Source organism: Drosophila serrata, unplaced genomic scaffold (assembly GCF_035046125.1).
Source record: "Drosophila serrata isolate PLE 108 unplaced genomic scaffold, ASM3504612v1 contig_165, whole genome shotgun sequence".
Classification (NCBI taxonomy): domain Eukaryota; kingdom Metazoa; phylum Arthropoda; class Insecta; order Diptera; family Drosophilidae; genus Drosophila; species Drosophila serrata.
Window position 1 is genome coordinate 2,393,216 of NW_028257063.1, and position 22,974 is coordinate 2,416,189.

The 22,974-nt window shown below is 47.6% G+C and overlaps 6 protein-coding genes across 21 annotated transcripts in view; 4 read left to right on the forward strand and 2 right to left on the reverse strand.

The window, feature by feature from the left end:
• The window catches only part of a (arc), a 50,369-nt gene extending 40,979 nt beyond the window's left edge, over nt 1-9,390 (forward strand). For all 8 annotated transcript variants that reach the window (XM_086827013.1, XM_086827010.1, XM_086827009.1 and 5 more), the window contains 5 exons: nt 5,672-7,154; nt 7,220-8,448; nt 8,628-8,798; nt 8,891-9,008; nt 9,071-9,390. In XM_086827013.1, the coding sequence (XP_086683139.1) occupies nt 5,672-7,154; nt 7,220-8,448; nt 8,628-8,798; nt 8,891-9,008; nt 9,071-9,101 (3,032 nt within the window). In that variant the 3' untranslated portion in view covers nt 9,102-9,390. The remainder of the gene's footprint in view (nt 1-5,671; nt 7,155-7,219; nt 8,449-8,627; nt 8,799-8,890; nt 9,009-9,070) is intronic.
• The window catches only part of LOC110177726 (tRNA pseudouridine(38/39) synthase), a 42,933-nt gene extending 30,970 nt beyond the window's left edge, over nt 1-11,963 (reverse strand). For 6 of the 7 annotated variants that reach the window (XM_086827018.1, XM_086827020.1, XM_086827017.1 and 3 more), the window contains exons 1-4: nt 11,601-11,911; nt 11,444-11,535; nt 10,338-11,384; nt 10,160-10,274 (exon numbers count right to left, since the gene is read on the reverse strand). In XM_086827018.1, coding sequence (XP_086683144.1) covers nt 10,195-10,274; nt 10,338-11,384; nt 11,444-11,535; nt 11,601-11,887 — 1,506 coding nt within the window. In that variant the 5' untranslated portion in view covers nt 11,888-11,911 and the 3' untranslated portion in view covers nt 10,160-10,194. Of the gene's footprint in view, nt 1-10,159; nt 10,275-10,337; nt 11,385-11,443; nt 11,536-11,600 lie in introns of all 7 variants that reach the window. The other variant, XM_020944572.2, reaches the window with a different exon arrangement.
• Nucleotides 11,964-12,005: 42 nt separating this feature from the next.
• Fbxo42 (F-box protein 42) lies at nt 12,006-14,566 on the forward strand. The gene is made up of 3 exons (XM_020944570.2): nt 12,006-12,479; nt 12,540-13,930; nt 13,990-14,566. Exons 1-3 carry the CDS (start codon nt 12,293-12,295, stop codon nt 14,443-14,445), a joined length of 2,034 nt encoding a protein of 677 aa, XP_020800229.2. The 5' UTR covers nt 12,006-12,292; the 3' UTR covers nt 14,446-14,566.
• Nucleotides 14,526-20,318, reverse strand: LOC110177729 (divergent protein kinase domain 2A). 2 transcript variants are annotated; one of them, XM_020944579.2, is made up of 2 exons: nt 19,999-20,318; nt 14,526-15,619 (listed from the first exon to the last, which is right to left on the reverse strand). In XM_020944579.2, the coding sequence occupies exon 2, from the start codon at nt 15,608-15,610 to the stop codon at nt 14,552-14,554; it is 1,059 nt and encodes a 352-aa protein (XP_020800238.2). In that variant the 5' UTR covers nt 15,611-15,619; nt 19,999-20,318; the 3' UTR covers nt 14,526-14,551. The 2 variants fall into 2 exon arrangements, with proteins under 2 accessions (XP_020800238.2, XP_020800239.2); XM_020944580.2 differs by lacking the exon at nt 19,999-20,318 and adding an exon at nt 15,789-15,968.
• On the forward strand, nt 16,916-19,924 carry LOC110177727 (uncharacterized). 2 transcript variants are annotated; one of them, XM_020944576.2, is made up of 3 exons: nt 16,948-17,208; nt 17,259-17,853; nt 18,545-19,924. In XM_020944576.2, exon 3 carries the CDS (start codon nt 18,547-18,549, stop codon nt 19,816-19,818), a length of 1,272 nt encoding a protein of 423 aa, XP_020800235.2. In that variant the 5' UTR covers nt 16,948-17,208; nt 17,259-17,853; nt 18,545-18,546; the 3' UTR covers nt 19,819-19,924. The 2 variants fall into 2 exon arrangements, with proteins under 2 accessions (XP_020800233.2, XP_020800235.2); XM_020944574.2 differs by lacking the exon at nt 17,259-17,853 and having other exon boundaries at nt 16,916-17,208.
• On the forward strand, nt 20,296-22,969 carry MED16 (mediator complex subunit 16). Its single transcript, XM_020944561.2, has one exon. The coding sequence runs from the start codon at nt 20,417-20,419 to the stop codon at nt 22,892-22,894; it is 2,478 nt and encodes an 825-aa protein (XP_020800220.2). The 5' UTR covers nt 20,296-20,416; the 3' UTR covers nt 22,895-22,969.
• Nucleotides 22,970-22,974: the final 5 nt, after the last annotated feature.

The following is a 22,974-nucleotide window of genomic DNA, read 5'->3' on the forward strand; positions in this document are numbered from 1 at the left end:
TACCATTCTTTGAGTCAATATTTATCCATATTTTTTACTACAATTTTTTCGACCAATCTAAGCTTACAAAATGCATAACTAAGCCAAAAACGCTTTAATTTTAATTTGGAAAGCGTTCCAATGCTGGTTTTAATCAGTTTAATAAAACTGCATACTCAATTTAACATTTCAAGAGATTCGATTTTTTTCCAAATTTTGGCAATTTTAATGATGTAACTCCTTATAAAATTTTTAAATTTTCGGAAATTTTGAAAATAAATAGATTTTGGCCGGAGACGGCTTAATCGACTCGGCTGATCGTGCTGATCAAGAATATATATGGTTTATAGGGTCGGAAATGATTCCTTCATAGCTTAAGAAGCTTCTGACTAAAGCTAGAATCCCATTCTTTGAGTAAATATTAATGTACATTTTTATACCATTTTTTTCGACCAATCAAAACTTAAAAAATTCATAACTTGGCCAAAAACGCTTCAATTTTAATTCGGAAAGCGTTCCAATGCTGTTTACTATCAGGGTAATAAAACTGCATACTCGGAAATGACTCCTTCACAACGTAAACATTTTCTGACACAAACTATGATACCATTCTTTGAGTCAATATTTATCCATATTTTTTACTACAATTTTTTCGACCAATCTAAGCTTACAAAATGCATAACTAAGCCAAAAACGCTTTAATTTTAATTTGGAAAGCGTTCCAATGCTGGTTTTAATCAGTTTAATAAAACTGCATACTCAATTTAACATTTCAAGAGATTCGATTTTTTTCCAAATTTTGGCAATTTTAATGATGTAACCCCTTATAAAATTTTTAAATTTTCGGAAATTTTGAAAATAAATAGATTTTGGCCGGAGACGGCTTAATCGACTCGGCTGATCGTGCTGATCAAGAATATATATGGTTTATAGGGTCGGGAATGATTCCTTCATAGCTTAAGAAGCTTCTGACTAAAGCTAGAATCCCATTCTTTGAGTAAATATTTATGTACATTTTATACAATTTTTTTCGACCAATCAAACTTAAAAAATTCATAACTTGGCTAAAAACGCTTTAATTTTAATTCGGAATGCGTTCCAATGCTGTTTACTATCAGGGTAATAAAACTGCATACTCGGAAATGACTCCTTCACAAGGTAAACATTTTCTGACACAAATTATGATACCATTCTTTGAGTCAATATTTATCCATATTTTTTACTACAAATTTTTCGACCAATCTAAGCTTACAAAATGCATAACTAAGCCAAAAACGCTTTAATTTTAATTTGGAAAGCGTTCCAATGCTGGTTTTAATCAGTTTAATAAAACTGCATACTCAATTTAACATTTCAAGAGATTCGATTTTTTTTCCAAATTTTGGCAATTTTAACTCCTTATAAAATTTTTAAATTTTCGGAAATTTTGAAAATAAATAGATTTTGGCCGGAGACGGCTTAATCGACTCGGCTGATCGTGCTGATCAAGAATATATATGGTTTATAGGGTCGGAAATGATTCCTTCATAGCTTAAGAAGCTTCTGACTAAAGCTAGAATCCCATTCTTTGAGTAAATATTAATGTACATTTTTATACCATTTTTTTCGACCAATCAAAACTTAAAAAATTCATAACTTGGCCAAAAACGCTTCAATTTTAATTTGGAAAGCGCTCCAATGCTGTTTACTATCAGGGTAATAAAACTGCATACTCGGAAATGACTCCTTCACAACGTAAACATTTTCTGACACAAACTATGATACCATTCTTTGAGTCAATATTTATCCATATTTTTTACTACAATTTTTTCGACCAATCTAAGCTTACAAAATGCATAACTAAGCCAAAAACGCTTTAATTTTAATTTGGAAAGCGTTCCAATGCTGGTTTTAATCAGTTTAATAAAACTGCATACTCAATTTAACATTTCAAGAGATTCGATTTTTTTCCAAATTTTGGCAATTTTAATGATGTAACCCCTTATAAAATTTTTAAATTTTCGGAAATTTTGAAAATAAATAGATTTTGGCCGGAGACGGCTTAATCGACTCGGCTGATCGTGCTGATCAAGAATATATATGGTTTATAGGGTCGGAAATGATTCCTTCATAGCTTAAGAAGCTTCTGACTAAAGCTAGAATCCCATTCTTTGAGTAAATATTAATGTACATTTTTATACCATTTTTTTCGACCAATCAAAACTTAAAAAATTCATAACTTGGCCAAAAACGCTTCAATTTTAATTTGGAAAGCGCTCCAATGCTGTTTACTATCAGGGTAATAAAACTGCATACTCGGAAATGACTCCTTCACAACGTAAACATTTTCTGACACAAACTATGATACCATTCTTTGAGTCAATATTTATCCATATTTTTTACTACAATTTTTTCGACCAATCTAAGCTTACAAAATGCATAACTAAGCCAAAAACGCTTTAATTTTAATTTGGAAAGCGTTCCAATGCTGGTTTTAATCAGTTTAATAAAACTGCATACTCAATTTAACATTTCAAGAGATTCGATTTTTTTTCCAAATTTTGGCAATTTTAACTCCTTATAAAATTTTTAAATTTTCGGAAATTTTGAAAATAAATAGATTTTGGCCGGAGACGGCTTAATCGACTCGGCTGATCGTGCTGATCAAGAATATATATGGTTTATAGGGTCGGGAATGATTCCTTCATAGCTTAAGAAGCTTCTGACTAAAGCTAGAATCCCATTCTTTGAGTAAATATTTATGTACATTTTATACAATTTTTTTCGACCAATCAAACTTAAAAAATTCATAACTTGGCTAAAAACGCTTTAATTTTAATTCGGAAAGCGTTCCAATGCTGTTTACTATCAGGGTAATAAAACTGCATACTCGGAAATGACTCCTTTACAACGTAAACATTTTCTGACACAAACTATGATACCATTCTTTGAGTCAATATTTATCCATATTTTTTATTACAAATTTTTCGACCAATCTAAGCTTACAAAATGCATAACTAAGCCAAAAACGCTTTAATTTTAATTTGGAAAGCGTTCCAATGCTGGTTTTAATCAGTTTAATGAAACTGCATACTCAATTTAACATTTCAAGAGATTCGATTTTTTTCCAAATTTTGGCAATTTTAATGATGTAACCCCTTATAAAATTTTTAAATTTTCGGAAATTTTGAAAATAAATAGATTTTGGCCGGAGACGGCTTAGTCGACTCGGCTGATCGTGCTGATCAAGAATATATATGGATTATAGGGTCGGAAATGATTCCTTCACTGTTTTGGAAGCTTCTGACTTAAATTTTTATATCCCTGCAAGGGGTATGAAAACAAGCTGAAACTTGTGTAGAAACTATGAACATTGTTATTTACTTATTTATAAAATTTTTTAACTATTTCTAAAACTTTATATACTTTATAAAGTAAGACATTATAAAGTGAACTAAAATGTAAAATGTTTTTAATGGGAAAGTATAGATTTCTTTACATTATTGGCATAAATTCCTTCCCATATGTTTCCTTAGTAAAATATTATAGGTAAAGATTTGAAATATTCCCGAAACTAGCAGAGATTTCCCATCTACTTAGGAGTATTTGCCCTGGCAACTCTAAAAATCCGAAGTCCCTGACTCTGCATCTGTGCCCCTGTATCCTCTCCCAACTCAATGGCTTGGGCCTCCTCTGCGGCACTTGAGATGCTCAGTTCTAAGATTCAGATGCCAGGCCAGGCGACTCAAATGGTTTTGCTTCAACATCGCTTGCATGTCAGCCGGCAAAATGGCAACAAAGCCATCTCCCCAAGACTCCGAGACGGCAGGGGCAAAGCGGAGGAGGCCCAGGAGAAGGCAGTGGGGAGTCATTGGAGGCCACAGAGGAACGGGGCCCGTCTTGGGCTGGCGGGCATTTGACACCGTCTTGAAAGTTAAGTGGGTGTAGAATTTGTGGCATGTGGCCGGCGGTGACTGCCATGGATGGAGATGGGACTACAGGGGGAAGTCCCTCCCTCTTTCTCTCTCTCTCCCTCTCTCTCTATCTATCTCCCTCTGTGGAGTGTGGCTGAGGTTGTCATATAATTGATGCCCGCGCGCCGTTTCCTATTATTGTTTAACACTCTGCTGCAGCTCCTCCTCCAGCTGCTCCTTCTCCCACTGTGATTGCATTGGTGAAAACTTTAATCAAAGGCGAACTCGGTCAGGCCTTGGGTGGAGTTCTGTGCCGTTGCGGAGCGCCTGTCAACCTGCATTGGCTCTGAATCCGGCCGCCAAGCTCCGTAGCGGGAGCAGCGCCCACACATGGCCCCATGGCCAGGGCAATTTGAGCGGACCAAGGCCCGCGGCTGGGCTGCGGCTATTAAACAACTTTGGCACGAGTCAGGCCAAGGAGCCAAGGAAGCCAAGGAGAAAGAGCCAGAGATGGCCAGCGAAGATCACCAGCTGGTGGCAGTGACTCAACGGGAACAAAGGAGGGATTATTCGTGAACGAAAGAGTCAGGGAAATGGAATTTGTTTAAGTGAATGCCTAATTAATAATTATTCACTGCTTATAACGAAATACTTCTTTAATATTAGACCTTAAATTTGTTAGCTTTCAAAGTGGGTTAGGCTAGTCAGTCACTTGAGTCACTGCCTCGCATCACTGGTCACGGGCTAGGCCCTGCTTTTTCCCCGCTTTGCAATATAAAATAGTTTTGGAAATTTTATTGGCAAAGCGAAGGTAATGCCTAACTCCTCCTTGATCTTCTGTGGACTCTGTGCATGTTTTATGCTAATTGTTCCGAAGCCACCTCATCTGCCACCTCCTCCTGCGCCTGTCCCAGGCGATAAATATGGAACAAGCGCATAAATTTGTTTATTAACCAGATCCAACGAGGATCGTTCTCAGAGCTCCATTGCAGCATTTGCTCTTTTCCAAGTGCTCCAGCTGGCCGATCGTTAAGCTATTTTACGACGTTATTAGATATCCGTCGGGTGATGGGCAATACGAGTCGTCCATTTAATGATTGGTTATGCTCTATTAGTAATTGAGGTGTGTTTATTGCTCAATAACTGTGCAGAATCACCATCATCCGATGGCTGGGCAGATGGCCTGCTAATGCTGCCAGAATCAATAGCTTTGCTGAATGGGTTTATTTACCTAAATTTGGTGATAGTTTGCGATTTGGCATTTGATTAGTTGGCACTTTGGGCATTGCAGAAAGTAAAATCTATTAGAATAATCAAATATTAAACTAGAAAATTACGTTAGTGAGGAAGCCACCTCTAAAAAGCATTGAAAAGCTAAAAATGTAAAACCTAGAGGACCCACCCAACTCCCACTTTCTATCAAGCTCACTTGTCAGAAGGCTTCAATGTCAGTTTAGGGTCCAAAGATCTTCAGAGCCGACCCTCTCTTGTTTTTTGTGACTTTTATCAAGGGAAAACCGCGACCACAAATGCCTTGAAATTGGATCCCATGTCACGAGCACGTGGCACTGGGCGGCTGACCACAATGCAGCTGGGGAGCTGCAGGGCTGCGAGGCTACAGAGCCGACTAGTCATTGGCCGTGTCCAAGATCAAGTCCCATGGCGGAGGCCTGGACATTTCTCAGCTGTCACTGCGTCACTGCGGCGAGGCGTTGGGATTTATTGAAGTGTTATAATTAAGTTAGAAATCGCTTTCTGATTGCAAATCCCGCTTTCTGCTCCTCCTTTCTCCTCGCCAGTTTTCACCTGGGGCAAGCGCATGAGTCGCAAACTGGATCTGCTGAAGCGCAGCGACTCGCCCGCCGCCGCCCACAAGTCGCACTCGGACCTGAGGAGTCTCTTCCACTCGCCAACGCACCACAAGAGTGCGTCCAGTGGATCCACGGCCAAGTCCTCGGCCTCGCCCTCACCCACTGGCGGCGGCGGCGGCCATCATCAGAGCAACACGCTCAAGAAGTGCAAGTCGGGCCCCATTGAGACCATCAAGCAGCGTCACCAGCAGCAGGGCCAGCAACAACAGTCGGTCCAGGATGTGGCCCAGAGTCAGAGCCAGAGTGCCCAGTCGACGCCAACGCATCAGTTCCAGGCGGCCGCCCGCCCACAGAAGGCGCTGAAGAACTTTTTCCATCGGATCGGATCCACCGGCATGCTGAACCATCGCTCCCACAACCTGCTCAAGGCCTCGGAGGCGGCACAGCAGGCTGCGCCGGCTGCCACCACGCTGTACAGGAGCAGCTCCACCAGCCAGCTGTCTAGCTGCTCCTACGTCAAGTGCGATGATCCCACCGAGGGTCTGAATCTCCAGCGAGAGCAACGGGAGCAGCGTCTGCCGAGGATGGCCAGCCTGAAGTCCAGTAGCTGCGATGACATTGCCAAGGTGAGCAGCTGCCTGACGGCTAGCACGAGTAGTGGCAGTGCTGCCACGACGAGTCTGGGATCCCCACCCAGCGGAGGAGGAGGAGGAGGAGGATCTGCAGGGGGCTCTACATCCCAGCATGATCCCTCGCGCCGCGGGGCCTTTCCCTATGCCTTCCTTCGCTCGCGGCTGTCCGTGCTGCCCGAGGAGAACCATGGTCAGGGACAGGGTCACCTCAAGCAGCAGAGGGAGCAGCAGCAGCAGCAGCATCAGCGAGATCTTCTCCAGCAGCAGCAGGAGCAGATGCAGGCCGCATCGCCGCTACCCCAGCGCCGCTCCCCCGAACAGTCGATGCTGGGCAATGTCTCCCGCAACGACAGCATCACCTCCAAGGACTGGGAACCACTTTACCAAAGATTAAGTAGTTGTCTGAGTTCGAACGAGTCCGGCTACGACAGCGACGGCGGTGCCACGGGAGGAGCCCGGATGGGCAATAATCTGAGCATCTCCGGCGGAGATACCGAATCTATTGCCTCGGGCACGCTCAAGCGCAACTCGCTCATCTCCCTCAGCTCCTCAGAGGGCGTGGGCATGGGCATGGGCCTGGGCCTGGGCCTGGGACTAGGACCCTCCTCTTCGGCGAGGAACAGCAGCATCTGCAGTGCGCCCGTCTCGCTGGGCGGTTACAACTACGACTACGAGACGGAGACAATCCGGCGTAGGTTTAGGCAACTGAAGCTGGAGCGCAAGTGCCAGGAGGACTACATCGGAATCGTGCTCTCGCCCAAGACGGTGATGACCAACAGCAATGAGCAGCAGTTCCGGTATCTCATAGTGGAACTGGAGCCCTATGGCATGGCACAAAAGTGGGTATCCCTTTGAGTAAAGAGAATATTAATCTTTAATCTTACTATCCTTCTCATCCTTTCAGGGACGGGCGCCTGCGGCTGGGCGATGAGATTGTCAACGTGAATGGCAAGCACTTGCGTGGCATCCAGTCGTTTGCCGAGGTCCAGCGCCTACTCAGCAGCTTTGTGGACAACTGCATCGACCTGGTGATAGCCCACGACGAGGTCACCACGGTAACAGACTTTTACACCAAAATCCGTATCGATGGGATGAGCGGACAACGACATAGGTTGAGCTATGTGCAGCGCACCCAAAGCACCGACAGTCTGACCAGCATGCAGAGCCTTCAGATGCGCAGCCAGGCGGATCAGGAGCAAGAACAAAGCGAGGATCAGTGCGATGCCCGATCTATGGCCAGTGTCAGCACCCTGCCCACACCCATGCCGCTAATGCAGCATCGTCGCAGCTCCACGCCCCGCCACTCGCTGGACGTGAGTGCGCCCGAGCACGAGCTCCTGCGCCGGCGGGCGCGCAGCTCATCAGGTCAGCGCAGCAGCTTGGCTCTAACACCGACCCCGCTCTTTGCCAGCAGCAGCAGCAGCAGCAGCTGCTCCTCTTCCCCTAACCACCAGCAACACCAAAGGTTTTTGGATAACGACAGTGACCCCTCTAACAACGACTCCTATACGCCGGTCTATACCAATCGGGCGGCGAGCGTGTGCGTGGCCTCCTCGCTGGCGGATGACGAGAAGTGGCAGCTGTTGGCCCGGAAACGATGCTCCGAGGGCGCCGCTCTCGCCGGATCACCCAATTCCCAGCAATTTGGCCAGCGCACCCACTACGCCAGGAACTCCATTAACCTGACAAACTCGCACTATCGCTCGCTCCGGTTTGCCCACTCGCGTCTGAGCTCGTCGCGGCTCAGCCTGTTCATGCAGGCGCCGCCTAACAGTCTAACCGCGGGCGAGGCTGCTCCTAACACCCCATCCTCTCCAGTTACCGTCGCCGCCAACACAACTGATCTCACTAACAGCCAGCAGCCGCAGCCGCAGCAGCAGCAGCAGCCAGCGACACCACAACACACATCACTCTACATCAAGCACTCGCCAAAGAGCGTCTCATTGTTCTCGCCTAATCCCTATGTTAATGCCTCCTCATCCTCACCAGCATCAGCATCCACATCAGCGGGCGCTTCTTCGCTGGCGCCTCCAGCCGCTGCCCTCATGCATCATCGTCCTTCGTTGCCGGTAGCGAAGCTAACCATACGCGACGAGGAAATGGCGGAGGTCATACGAGCCTCTATGAGCGAGGGTGAGAATCAATTAACCTCATAAATAATGCTATAAATCTAGAGATTCCTAATGAATTAATGACTATTTATATCAGTTATTATTTAACTGATTTAAACATTACAAATCATACATAAACCATGAAAAATTTCCCCAAAATAACCCTTGAACTGATTTACTAATTAATATTATTTATTACAGGCAGTGGTCGGTGCACGCCCAAGACCATCACCTTCTTCAAGGGACCCGGTCTGAAATCCCTGGGCTTTAGCATTGTGGGTGGACGGGATTCGCCCAAGGGTAACATGGGCATCTTTGTGAAGACCGTGTTTCCCACAGGCCAGGCTGCCGACGATGGCACTCTACAAGCGGGTAAGCGAAGCTCTAAGCTTGGAAGCGCATCTGCCATCCCTACTGTAATCCAGAATTAAATAATCTAATTAACAAAATAATACCCCTATCAGGCGACGAGATTGTGGAGATCAATGGCAACTCGGTACAGGGCATGAGCCATGCCGAAACCATAGGACTCTTTAAGAACGTGCGAGAAGGGACTATTGTGCTCAAGATTTTGAGAAGAAAGTGAGTTAATATATACCCTAAGCTCTATTAACTTTAATTTAATCGCAAATCTTTACTTGCAGATTGCAAAAAGCCAAATCGATGGGCACATAACTAACGTATCCAACTCGGAGCCGATTGATAAGCACCTGAATATGGACACACCTGCGTCGTTTAATGTTTGGCTTCCCTAGGAGAAGTCTCTTGTTTAGTTATAATCGTACAAATTCCCCTGAATAATAGCTATATATAGAACTAAATCTAGAATCCCAAATAGACACGTAAGCGATTGTATGAAGTTACAATTTTAAATTATTTACCCCAATATAGAGACCAGGCTAAGCTTCGAAACAAGTTGTACAAGTTCTATATTATAAATAAATATTAACCTTAATAAAAACAATTTAAACTATGATTATTTAGTGCAGTCTTGTGTCTATGTGCTGCTATTTCTGATCTCTTGGTATTTCATTTAAATGAAGATATCAAATTTGAATGAAAAATTCACCATAGGGTCGGTTTCAAGTACCAGACAAACATAACAGGTGAACTTGACCAATATTGACAAGCAATAAGCCCAGTATTTAAATTAGCCAAGTACTGAACCTTGCGAAGTTCGGTCCTACCAAAATGTTTTATATTAAGTATGAATTAGTACAAAAAACTTTACAACGGACAATTTACGAACTATCTCCAGCATTTTTTGATTGTCTGGTATTTAACTTTTATCGATATATCGATACCCCTCTTTACAGGGGGTTTCGTGTACCAAGCGAAAAGAAATACTAGATAGTGGCGGCTTGAACCATATAATGAAAAACTGGGTTTATAACTTTACTAAGTTAGTCAAGCTATAAACCCAGTATTTTAATTATCCAAGTACTGAACCTCGAAAACTTAGTTGATCATTTGGTATTTTTAATTATCGATACGTGGAATTTTAAAATATCGAATATAGATAATCGATTATAAAGGTGAGAAACAAAAGTGGTGAGTAAGCCGAGTTCAAATTTCGCTTCACTGACACGGACAAATCAGACAAATTTTGTAAACACGGCAGTGCATATTTGGGTATTTAGGAGTTTTTAAAATGAGTTAGTTACAAACATTAAAAACCAAAAAAAAAAAAAAAACAAATAGAAAAAAGGTAGGTTATAATAAAATCGGCTTACCGAAGTTCGGTTTATTTCTTGTGTAATTTTCCAAGTCACGCCGTTTCCTGGTCATCTTCCTTGACAATCAGTCGTTGCTTCTTGACAAAGTGTTCTATGCGGTTCTCCAAGCTCTCTGTAGGAATGCATATATTAAAAACAATGAAAATCTTCCTAAGCAAAACCCCCTAGATCTTACCGCAACGTTTACGTTCGAGCAGAGGCTGATATTGACGCGGCTTCACTGAATCCTGTAGGAGAATTACTTGTTCCTGAACCTTCTCTTTCGCCTTGAAGTTTTCCTCCAAGAGATTCTCTAGCTGCAGGAGTACATTCCGTATCATGGTGCTCTTCACACTGAACTGCGTCCACTCGCACTGTGTGTTCTCAATGAGCTTCTGCAGATTTTCCTCGCTGTAAATCCAGTCGGTGAGATCGCTTGCCTCGTTGGAGGGTTCATTCTCTATGACAGATGTGTCCATGGCTTCGTCTGCTGCCTCTGCTTCGACAGTAGCTGCTGGATGGTTCGCACTCCTTGTAGTTGTAGGCCGAAAATCGCATCGGAAGAGATTCAGAGGTAACCCAATGGCTGGCGTGTACTGGGGCTTGCAGGGATTGGTGGTCACGTCGAGCAGTTCACTGATCACGCTTGGCTTTTCCTTTCGCTGGCCAACTAGTAGCAGGACAGCCATGATGCAACGTATCTGGTGCCAGAGGAAGGCATTGGCTTGGATCTCCAGGTAGTACATGTCATAGCCTGTATTGGACAGGTGCTCCTCGGAGGCAGCAGCTGCCACCCTGGCCGATTGCAGGTTCCGCATGTAGTTCGTGACACCGTTATGAACATCCATCTTGCAGAAATTCCTGAAATCCGCATGGCGCACAAGGAGATCGCAGGCCTCCTGCATAGCCGCCAAGTCCAGGTCTCCCCTGGGAAAGTAGTAACGATAGCAGCGGGAAACGCAGTCAAACCGAGCGCTGTAAACCGGACTACGCAGTGGCATCCACGACACACACTGGATATTCTTGGGCAGCACGCGATTCAGTAGTCCACAATAGTCGATTTCGGTTGCGAGTGCTGTGGCATCCAGTTGTTTTTCCGGTGTGTGCTTGCTCCTGAGGTCAATGGAGATGACCTGGCAGAAGGCGCTCACCTCCTTGTCGGTGCGTCCACAGCGGTGGTAGTTAGCACTGCTTCTCGACTCTATGAGACATGTGCGTGTCAGAGCGCGAAACAAGTGAGATTCTGTGGTAATGAGGGTGAAAGATAAGCTAACGTTATGGTAGAAATAACCAAAAACCCACCTATAGTGTCGTTAGAGTCTTCCTGACAAGCAAACCCTTGATAATCCCAGCCAAAGTAGGTGATCTTGAGCAAAACATGTCGCCGATGGGTACTGAAAAATACAGTTGTAACAGGTGGTTGAGCCCTGTTAGCCAGCAAGCCGTCTGTCCTACTCACCTGCTCCAGTCAAACTTACGTTGTTTCTGCAACTTGCCAGACCCCTTGGCCTCTTTGGAGACCGCTTCTGTGTCAGCATCCTTTCCAAATAACACCGCATACTCTTCTTCTTTTCTGTCCTGATCCGTTAGTTTCTTTTGCAACAGATTTCGCAGCTGAAAGTTGTACGCCTCCAGCTGCACAATTTTGTCAATTAGCTCGGTTTGGCTTAGCTTTTCCAGGGCCTCGCGGGGCAGGCCCTTTAGGCGCTTGTTTATCACAACTTTTTTTTCGTTTGTTGCACTCATTTTTAATTATTTTTGCCGGATAAAACTATAGTAAAAACAAATCAGCACGTGAGTTAGAGATGCCATTGATATAGCTGTAATATTTATCAAGCAAACTCCCTTCACTAACGATAAGTGGTATTTTTATTTTGGTATTTTTTCCTCTTCGGTAATATCGATATATCGTCATCGACAGACTTGCAGCTCTAAAAACGTAGGGTTAATGTTTTTAATTTATTTTGGTTTCCACGAAAATTCGCCATAAATCGCTGGGAGCTAGCTGCCCAGACTCTGTTCCAGTGCAGGGCTACCTCCGAACCGGGACAGAAACTACTGCCGACCCATAGTCTGCTCTCAGCTCTGTGCAGCATTTGAAGGTGAAGGACACCTCCTCCGAACGTAGGGAGGAACCTCAAGGACTTGACCATGGACGCGTGCAGCAGCAGTCACAAGGTCGACAGCGAGAACGATAACACGGTGGCCTTGGAACACACTGTGCATTTGAACGCGCTGCCCGATGAGATCCTGGAGTTCATCTTCACCTTCCTGCCGCCTTACGGGGACTTGGAGCACTGCAGCCTGGTTTGCAAGCGCTGGCAAGGCATTGTCAAGAGTGAGTGGTGGCTTGTATAGCGCCGAATCCTTTTAATTGAGGCTCCTCCGTTTTTCACAGATCTTGTTCGTCGCTCCAAGCTAAATCTGGAGAAGGGACTCACCGACTTCCGGCTGCGCTGGGAGGTGTTTTCACAGCAAACGTCCAATGGTTTGGTGGGAACACCACCGCTCTCCTTTATCGCCGGACGCTTTGCGCACTCGGCCGTGCGTCAGGATAACTCCATGTACGTGTTCGGCGGTGGGTCCTCCTCGGACACCACGTTCAACGATCTCTGGCGATTTGATTTAACACACATGCGCTGGGCTCGACCCGTGGCAACAGGCACCTATCCCTCACCTAAGGGCAGTGCCTCAATGGTGGCTTGGCGCGACCAGCTGGTGCTCTTCGGTGGCTGGCGCTATCCCTCGCTGCATCCGCCATATCAGCCGTGGTGCCTGTTCGACGAACTGCACTACTACGATCTCGGCAAGAATCGCTGGCTGCTGCGCAACACTTTAAGCTGTCCGCCGCCCATGGCCGGGCACTCGGCCACCGTCCACGGCGATCGCATGGTCATCTTCGGCGGTTACCAGATCAAAGACGACGTCAACGTCAACTCAAATGACACCTGGGTCCTAGATCTGCCCGAGCAGCGCTGGTGGCAGCCACTTTTCATGGGAAACACACGGCCCAGCCCGCGGTACGGCCAGATCCAGGTGGAGCTGGATCAAAATCACCTACTGGTTGTCGGCGGATGTGGCGGAGCCAATCGCGTTTACACCGACGCCTGGCTGCTAGACATGACGCGGGATGTGTGGTGTTGGAAGGCGCTGAATGTGCGCAACAAGCGCTTCGGTGCCGTCCACATGTGGTGCAATCCCGGCTGCAAGGTCAACAACTATCTGGTGGTTGTCGGGCCCTCGCCCAACATGCCACAGGACTTCCAGTTGATGAAGCAGAGTCGCGTGCCAGTCGTAGGTGGCCGGGGACCGCCGCCCCCGAATCCCTTGCAGAATTTGCCGCAACGTGGACACCGAATACCGATGCCGGAACGCCGCCTGGGCGGTGGCATAGGCGGAGGGTTCAATCGTGGTGGCAACGTGCGCCCGGGAGCTGCAGGCGGAGCGGCTGTCTTAGGTCCCCAGGAACAGTATTTGGCCAACAGGCGCGCCATTCTTAACCAGCACATGCAGCAGGCCCAGCAGTTCCTTCACAACAGCAATGTCAACAACAATAACAACAGCTACCAGCCACGCTCGGGAAGACTCAGCGATCTGCACGCCCCGCCAGCTCCAGCTCCTGCCCCTGCTCCAGCACCATCTGTTCCTGCGCCCCCAGTGCGTCCGAATGGTCCCCCCTCGCCAGCGGACGGTGATGTGGACGCTGCCCAGCGCCTGCAACGAAATCTGGCCCTTCGATGTAGGGACAATGAGCCCCGGCTCCCAAAGCGCTTCGATGAGCTGTATGAGGTAAGTCGTTCACGAAAGTACTCCCCAGAAACAGCTTAACCTCTTAATTCCTCTTACAGGATCCCTTTCGCATGGCCGCCTTCAATGTGCCCACGCGCTCGAGGAGCGCTTCACGGGATCACAACGAGCGTATTCGGCGCATGGAAGAGAAGATGAACGCCATACGGAATTCGCGACGCAGTGCACCCGCCGCCGCTGCTGCCCAAGCGGAACCCCCGCAACAACAACCGCTGCGTGCTCCCTCGCCCAAGCGGCTCCGCTGCAATGTACAGTCCCTCTTCGTCTGCGACATCTCAGCCATATTGGGGAGCAGCGAACCCGCCCTCGACTGGGTGGAGTACAAAAACTTTGGCGTGCTCAAGGGGGCACCGGATCGCTTGATACTCTCAAGCCTGATTGCCGGCAACGGGGAGCTCATCCTCTTCGGGGGCGTGCACAAGGAGACGCTGACGGACATCACACACCATGTGTCCAATTCCATACACTTTCTGAGTGTGCCACGTGATATTATCTAAGTTATTCCCCTCCTTCCCCCGCAAATCCTTCAGAGAAATGCGACCGCCGTTCATTTAGAGAGTAAATTGAGTGTCCTGAATTTGTGTTGTATGATTATAAACGATTCTATTCGATCTCCAATCCGCGCTGTCTCTCTTTCAAAAGCTTGATCAAGTCGTATGCGATTTGGAAGCGCATATCACATTGGTCGTTTTGGCATTTAACACACTGCTCCAGGAGCAGCTGCATTCTGTCGTTGGGACGGAGAAAATCTCTAAGGAGGAGGCACGCCTGGTACACATTTGCATCCATCTGCTGGCCCGTGCAAAACGAGGATACATCAAAGGTAAAGCCCTCGCCGGGCAAAGGTTCATACCTCTGGGCATGTCCCTCAGTGCTTGTAGAATCCACCAGCACCAGGGAGTCCACATCAACGATGGTAACCTTCCCGCTGGCTTCGTCGTAGGCTAGATTATCGGCTGTCAAGTCGGTGAGGTAAAGGCGAAAGTCCGCAAAGCCAAAGGTAAACTTCAGCGATAATTCAAGTACCTGGCGGGCCAGCTCCATTCGAATAGCCTCTTTTTTTTCAGCATAATGTGTCAGTGTACGTCCTGCGTCCTCCTGGAAGTGGATGAGACCGCAGGCGCCATAAGGGCGAGGCACTGGAAAGCCCAGAGAGTGCAGTTCCCTTAGTAACAGCGGACTGACGTCGTGTGTTAGGTAGAACCATATGCTCGGGGAGCTATGCCCACGATGCTCCAGATAAGTCGCAAATCGGGAAGTGTTAGTCCCCGTGCGGCAGAGGTGGAAGCCTCCTGGTCGCTCCCTTAGATGCAGAAAATCCTCTTCCAAGTTATTTACTTGAACGGTTTTTCGATTAAGAGCTTTCCTTTTGGCCACCAGTCGCGTCCTGCTACCTTCCGTCTCCTTTAGCTCTAACCAATATATTTGCCTTTGGTCGAATAGCAGAGATATCGTTTTCAACAGTCTACTCCAGTCCGAGGGCTCTGCAATGGTCTCGAAGAACGCCTCGCACTGCTCCCGCTGGTCTGCAAAGCAGACGGGACACAGCAGCAGATCCTTCTCGAACTGATCCCGGAGTATATCCCTTTGGGGCTTCACCTGCAGCTCCTGCAGCAGGGCCAGAATGAGAACGACTCTTAGGTGTCCCGGCGACAGGTGCATCACAGGGGGCTGTAAAGGGAAAGGGGGAAACGTAGGCATCGATGAGTTGAAGACACGAAAAAGAAGGGGCTTGCCCACACGTGTGTGCTTCAATATGTGAGTATTGGTAGCTGTTTATATATGTGGGATGTGCGTGAGGGTCCAGCCTCCAGACCACTGGCCGCTTGACCACCATTACCTGTTTTCCAGCCACACACGCCAAAGCCCAAGAAGCATAACTCCGAGCCAAAGCACCAGCAGCTGCATGACAGTTTTTAATCAAGACGAAGTCATAATTCTCTTTCTCTAAATGTATACCCTTGCAGGGTATTATAATTTTATTTAGAAGTTGTAACGTTTGTAACAATCATTTCCGACCCTATAAAGCATATATATTCTTGATCAGCATCGTCAGGCAAGTGGATCTAGCCATCTTCAGCGGAAAACAAAATTTTAAAATGTTTTCAAAATTTTATAAGGGGTTACATCGTTAAAATTGTCAAAAATTGACAAAAAATTTCAATTTGTTCTTGTTTCATAGTATTCAAACGTTCCAAATATAAATTGTTTTCCTTTTGTCATAGAAATATGGATATAAGCTCACGTACGGAAGGTTCCCATCAAATTGGCATTTTAATTCTAATGTCCTATGCTTAGATATGATTAGATTACACTCAATTCTTATCGCAAAAATCTTTTTTTTTCGGATAGTATAGAGATATACATACCCTGAGGTTGCAGAGTATTGGAGGCGACAGAAATAACTTTGGTGCTTTGGCGCGCTGCTTGGCTTCCCAAGCTGAACTGAAGAAGAGGCAACTTGACGAAGGGTTCAAGGTTGGCCAAGCAGACGTTTAATTTGTAATCTTTGGCGAGGTGGGAGAGGAGCCATTATGATGGAGATACCAGTCGCGGCATCCTCCGGGACCGAGATCCCTTTTTTTAGCGACGACTCTTGCCTCGCAATTAATTGTGCCTGAAGGGGAATCTGCAAGAAGACTTTTGGAAAGGGGCAGCAGGATCTCTTGGTGAAGTGTTTGCCACTTTTATCACTGAAGTCTTTTCTTGGCAGGAAACTATGTTTTAATCTTAGCAGCTGGACTCCACTCAGTCCCTTCTTAAGTTTCCTAATGGAGCGGCGAGTAAGCCCTTGGGTCTTAGGTCATTTTGGATACTTGGGTGATGAGCGGAATCGAGCTCCAAGACCACTTGAGTTCTTTTCAGGACAAGCACTGAGGGTATCATCAATTCTGCTCAGAAAGAATGCTGAGAGCGTGGCGAGAATCAGCGAGAGACCCGAACCGATTGGACGATCGACGACCGGTTGGTTAGAGAACGTTGTTCCCCCAAGTAAGATCAGTTGAATGTGGCGCGTCGCGCTCGACGGTCGACGTTATTCTGGTTCCCGCATGAGTTCCCTCGACATCCCCAGACATCGGTTCGTTACAACAGCTGGGTGTCGTGATATCGGTCAAGTTCAGGCGTCGACGAGGCCATCACTCAATTAGCCGAGCCAAGGAGGAGCGCCGCGTAAAATTCACTTTTCCCCGTGAAACCCATTTAATACGATTCTTTCGTGTGTTCTTATTCGCAATTGGAATTTGTCACGGTGCCAAAAGGTGTGTGTTCTATTCTGTTGGAAGTCTCCACTAGGTTTTTTGTTTTTCAGATTTTCCCATGTTCTAAAATCTCATAAATTAGGTGCCAAGTAAGGTCGGTCGCGTACCTTGATCAGGTACTTTGGAAGGCTTTATGCAACCGGCAACTAAGCCGCTTTTCAACAATTTGAATAAACAATTTGCGCAGCAGAGATCGCCAGATATAATTGATTGAATATGTGCTTAGTTCGGTATTTATTCGGAGACTAGCACCTGGTTGGGACGAGCCCCGATGTTTGCACGCTAGCTGTGATGAAGTATGGGTTTGGCCAGCCTGTATCCATATTGCTTGTATATTATTACCTAGCCACCCTTAGCAATAAATATTATATGGAAGTCATTGCAGGGGCAACTGAACACTTGATAAGTCCCCTTATAAGTCGCCTAGCTAGAGTAAAATCTGTAAAAACAGGTTATATATACACATATTTACCCCCGAGCCGGCAATAGACTTGGCAAACAGACGCGTCACAGTATTATTTTGGCTTATTGGTAAACAAAACACTGCTGGGCTGGCGTGTGTGCGAGTGTCCATATACTCGGATATATTTGCGTGTGGCGGAGAGCGTGTTCTTGGCCGTGACTAAGAAAATCTAAAGCTCTCAGGTAATTGATATTATTCAATTCAAGTTATGTCCGCGAACGCCCTTCACTCGAAATATCGTGATTTTGTTTCTTATCGCTCATGCAGATTATGGCACACGCCCTTCTGCTAATTTTAAACACCATAAAATGTCAAATATAGCCGAGCGTGTGATGAGTTGATTAGATTTGGTTTAGTATTCGAAAATATAGTTTGTTTGTGGTGGGTTTAAGTTGAAGTATTCCCTGGCGGAGTTTTATTTTTGAAGTGAGTACAACTTTTATGTGGAAAGAAAGCATAAATGTCAAATTCAAGGGAAAGTCTCAAATAAAGTCTGGGGAATTCTGAAAAATGTAAGATCCATTCTGCTTACAATTGTTCCTTGAGGAAGTCACATATATTCAGTGAATTTTAAGTCAATTTCTGCTGTTTCAAAAGTTGAAGAACCTTCTAAGACTCGCTGAAGAATCTCGTGTTTGCGGCCAAACAAAAAGTGTGCGAAAACTCGTTTCGGTTTCTTTCTTTCTTTCCTCCCTTTTTCAAATATTAAGTCTCAACTTCTTGGGGGCTCTTCTCGCTTTCTAGTTTGTAGTTGTCATTATATTGCGTCAATGATTGATGAGGGCCACCTAAATGACGCGGCCAAATTGGAAACTGGTTCCTAAATTCTGAACTCATTAACATATATCTACCACCTTTCTCTGTGGCCCTCAGATATGAACATCTCGGCAATGGACCGTAAGGAGCTGCAAGCTGGCAGTGTGGGCAGCAGTTTTCTGGGCAGACGCTATGGACAGTTGCTGCGCGGTGGCAAGCACACAGACTGCGTATTCCACGTGTGCGAGGAGCAGGTGAAGGGTCACAAGCTGATTCTGGCTGCCGCCAGTCCTGTGTTCGAGGCCATGTTCTTTGGGCCGTTACAGGACAACGATCCGGAGCAGGAGATCGAGATCCATGACATCAGTGCGGCCATTTTTAAGGAGATGGTAGAGTACATCTACACGGGGGCCGTGGATTACAACGGACTGGAGCTAGTCGCCTGTATCGAGCTATACTATGCGGCGGAGAAGTATCTGCTGGAAGAGCTGATTGCCGACTCCTTGCTGGCCGTCACGCGGAAGCTGCGCTTCGCCAACATCCTTCCCGCTTTGGAGCTCAGCGTCTGCATGGGCCTCGATGCCCTCCTCGACGTCTGCATGACCTTCTTCATGCGCTGCTGTGCCAACAATGGTCAGTACATGAGCCACCTTAAAGAGCACTATGTGCACGTGTCCAAGGAGTGCGTGAAGGCCATTATTGCCGCTTGCAAAGAGCCTCACAAGCTGCTCATCTGGTACGTTTACGAGTGGACGCGCCAGGAGTGCGAGCAGTTAGGACTCGGACCCAGCGATGCCGACCTGGTGGTCCACGGCCTGGGCGGTGAGTCCACCGGCCATTGGTCATCTGTGACATCAGCTGAGGCAGAGCCATCTTCCGTCCCAGGACCTGTGTTATCTGTGGAACGTTGCTACTACAAGGCCTGCCGTCCGTTTACGGTAGATGCAGAGACCCCGGTGTTCCGCCTGCGACTTAAGTGCTCCCGTTTTATCTCTCTGATGGGCCTGGTCCTCAACAGCCGGCTGACGCCCAATCGTTTGGGTCACGTGCCGCAACCAGAATACCGGGAATGCCTGCGCCTGCATCTCTGCGAGCTGCCCGCCGAGGGTGAGGGCAGTCCGCCGCCCACGGAACCCGTGTGGAGCCATGTCGTCCAAAACCAGAGCACCAAGTACAATTGTGATCTGCATCTTGCCTGGCGACGGGAGGAGGCCTGCGTTCTCAATCCGGAACTCTCCTACGAGCTGCAGATCCACTGGGACAGCAACGCCTACGGAGCGGAGTATCCGTGCAGCCTGCAATCCTGCCAGGCAGACGGGATCCGTTTCACCGACGGCGACAGCTTCAGCGGGAGTCTTGTGAAGGGTCTGCGCTACGCCAATCTGGTGTAGAACTCGCGGACTCCCCCCAATTAGTTTAGTTCGTAAGAAATGTGTATTTATTGCCCTAAGTTAATGTACGCCGCTGCTAAAGTTCAATAAACTGTGAGCGCCTGAAGCCGGTTTGCCTTTTTACGCTTTGATTGGAGCTTAATCGATCGGACTGCGACGCGGGAGGGAAATGTTACTCACATGTTACTGGGGTCGCCGCAGCAAATCACCTGCCTCGAAATGACGACACAAATCAACAGGTAATTAAATAACTTAACTTATTTCCGATGTAAACAATGCGAACGCGAAGACAAGAGTGACCCGAAAACTACTCTCTGTATGGATTTTGCAGATAGGTAGCGGCTGGTCACACGACACTTAGATAATTTAAAGTCATTCACGGTTTCAACGGATTTTTCTGCCAAATTAAAGATTTTTAGAAATATTATAATTGGCAAATAAGTTAACAGCTTAATAGTCCGGATAAAACAACCTGTACAAATGAAAGTGAATTTATGTATATCGATATATCGTTCTATCGATATCCGTATGTATTAAGATTCTGGCATCACTGGAGAAAACCATAATAAGCGGCTTTGGTTTTGTTTACGCTGCGAAAATGACGATTTTATACAAAGTCGAGGGAAAGGATTTTAGCAAGGACAGTGTCTTCCCGCAGAAAGTGGTTCTTTGCTCCGTGTCCGCCCGTAACATAGTGGCGTTTAGCGCCTTGCAGAGCGCAATCGTACCTTCGTCGCACGGCGTTGGAGATGCCGGCGACGCATCTGGGCCAGGATCAAGCCTCGATGTGGGCGCTAGCAACAGTCATGTTTACGTATGCGACATCGTGACGCCGTGGGAGTACTACAAGGTGTGCTCCTCCAAGTCTCTAATCAGCGTGCTCCAGTGGAGTCCCAACGGCGAGCAGCTGCTTCTAGGCTACATCGGCGGGAGAGTGGAGATCTGGCAGCCGTGCAACCAATCGATCAACCTCTGGCTGCTTCAGTTCCACGCCAGCGTCCCCTGCGAGGACATTGTGCTGGCACAGTTCTTCCACAACGGCAAGGGCGTCTCTTTCAACCCGCAGAAGAAGGAACACACCTACTATGCGGAGAAGTTCGAGCGCCTGGACGAACGGCCGACACTTTGCGGTTTCGGAGGAGTAGCCAGCGAAGGCTGCATACTGCTGACATCCTCTGGTCTGCTCGCCGCCTTCTGTCTGCCCGTGCTGCAGAAAACATCCGGAGGTGCAGAGGGTCTCGCCCACGAAGTCCTCGAGCTTACGCCCACACTACACAGCATTGGCGTTTCGCGGAGCTTTATCGAGCACTGCAGTCTGACGCCGTGCCCTAAGGGAGCGCTCAGCGTGGCCTTCAGCTGCGGCTGGCAGCAGCAACTAGTGCAGTGCTACATGGTCTCACTGTCGCTAGAGGGAGAACTGGGCCTGGAGCAGCACTTGGCCATCAAATCGGAATCGCAGACCAGCATTTTTCTGGGTCCGCTGGACGGCCGGAGGATCAGCCACTTAAAATGGACGCGGGTGGCAAACGAGGATGTGATCTTCATAGCCTACGCGTGTCCGGATGGTGCCGGCAGCCAGTTGGAGCAATGGACACTGACGCGTCGCCACCAGACCGTCCACGCGTTGCTGCAGGGCGGAAGCGGTGGTGGAGGATCCAACACCAAGACCAACGAGTTCGTGCAATCAGAAAGTTGGGAGCAAGTGGGCAAGGTTCACCTAAACGCCGTCCTCGCAGATATCTGTGTGACGCGATTGAACGTTTCATCGGCGGACTGCAGCCAGGTGTACGCCATTCTGCAGGATAACAGCGTCCAGGTGCTAGAACCCAATACGCTAAAGCAACTAACGCACACGCAGTTCGAGAAGGTTTCCGACGCCAGTGGCGGCGTGCGGTTTGTTAGCGGCGATCTAACACCCACCGGCCAGATGCTGCTGATCTTCGACAGCTATGCCCAGCTACATGCAATGCAGGCGCCGCTGCTGAAGCAGGCCTCGGGATCCGGATCGGGACTGCTGCTTCTGCTGTTGGAGTACTGCATCGTCACGGGCTGTGATGCCAGCGACGTGCTGCTTCTGAACTTGGGCAGTCTGGAGGCGCTGGTGGAGAAACTAACGGATAACTTTACGCGGCAGCCATCGTATGTGAGACACTATTACTACGCCAACTTCTTGGCCCTAAAGTCCAATCTATGCCGCGTGCAGCAGCAGGAGTTTGACAACCTGATCATTTTGCACGCCATATCCACCACGTTCAAGAGCCTTCTGCGCCCCTCTGATCTCGGGTGCCAGGACAAAGGACCCGCGGATAATCTAGCCATAAAGCTAGCCGAATCCATACCTGATGTTGACACCGTAATGCTGAATCTAGACGCCAAGGACTTCACAGTAGAGCCCGTAATGCTGCAGAGCCTCCAACAGCTGATACAATGGGTGACCGACCTGGCGCTCAACATGCTGCATCGCCTGCCCGAGGAGGTGATGAAGAGCAAACTATCGGGGAAGCGTCCAAGCTACGACATCAGCCGGGACATCGTAGCCATCGGCAGTATGCGCGAGCTGCTGGTCATGATTCGCATCTGGGGCCTGCTGAACACCCAATGCCTGCCCGTGTACACCAAGACAATGGACAACATCGATGTACTTGTCATCCTGTTTCGCCTGCTCACCCGCTTGGCCCAAAACCCCGCCGAGCCGGACGAGGTTCTACTGGACGAGTGCAGCCTACTGTCCAAACAGTTGCTAATACCGCAGCCCACCAGGTTCAGTCCCACCACCCTGCTCAGTGCTCAAGGCTTCGCGGCCGTGAAATCGGGACAGCTGCAGTTCACCTCGCTGGTGGAGCCTTCCTGCCTGCAGGACATGGAGATGGAGGACGTAGTTTTCGCTAGGTCGGTGAAGGACGGCGTTAGTAATTTGCAGCTGGGCGCCCGACCTAGCACCATCCGAAGATGCGCCCGCTGTGGCTTTGTGTTCGTCAACAATGCCAGCAAGGTGGCCAAGACGTCGGCATTGAAGGCATGGTTCAGCAAATGGCAGCACTGTCACTGCGGCGGCTTCTGGAAGCAAATTCACTAAGCTAAGCTAGCTATTAAGCAATGCCCCGTAGTACTTCAGATTATTTTAAGCTAACAATAAAAGTAGAGACAAAAATTTGA

Excerpts from the sequence above, each read along its gene's own strand:
- Fbxo42 (XM_020944570.2), top strand. The coding sequence starts at position 12,293 with ATGGACGCGTGCAGCAGCAGTCACAAGGTCGACAGCGAGAACGATAAC. Across the intron at positions 12,480-12,539 it reads CTGGCAAGGCATTGTCAAGA|ATCTTGTTCGTCGCTCCAAG; the intron begins GTGAGTGGTGGC and ends CGTTTTTCACAG. Across the intron at positions 13,931-13,989 it reads GCTTCGATGAGCTGTATGAG|GATCCCTTTCGCATGGCCGC; the intron begins GTAAGTCGTTCA and ends TTCCTCTTACAG.
- LOC110177729 (XM_020944579.2), bottom strand. The coding sequence starts at position 15,610 with ATGCACCTGTCGCCGGGACACCTAAGAGTCGTTCTCATTCTGGCCCTG.
- LOC110177727 (XM_020944574.2), top strand. The coding sequence starts at position 18,547 with ATGAACATCTCGGCAATGGACCGTAAGGAGCTGCAAGCTGGCAGTGTG.
- MED16 (XM_020944561.2), top strand. The coding sequence starts at position 20,417 with ATGACGATTTTATACAAAGTCGAGGGAAAGGATTTTAGCAAGGACAGT.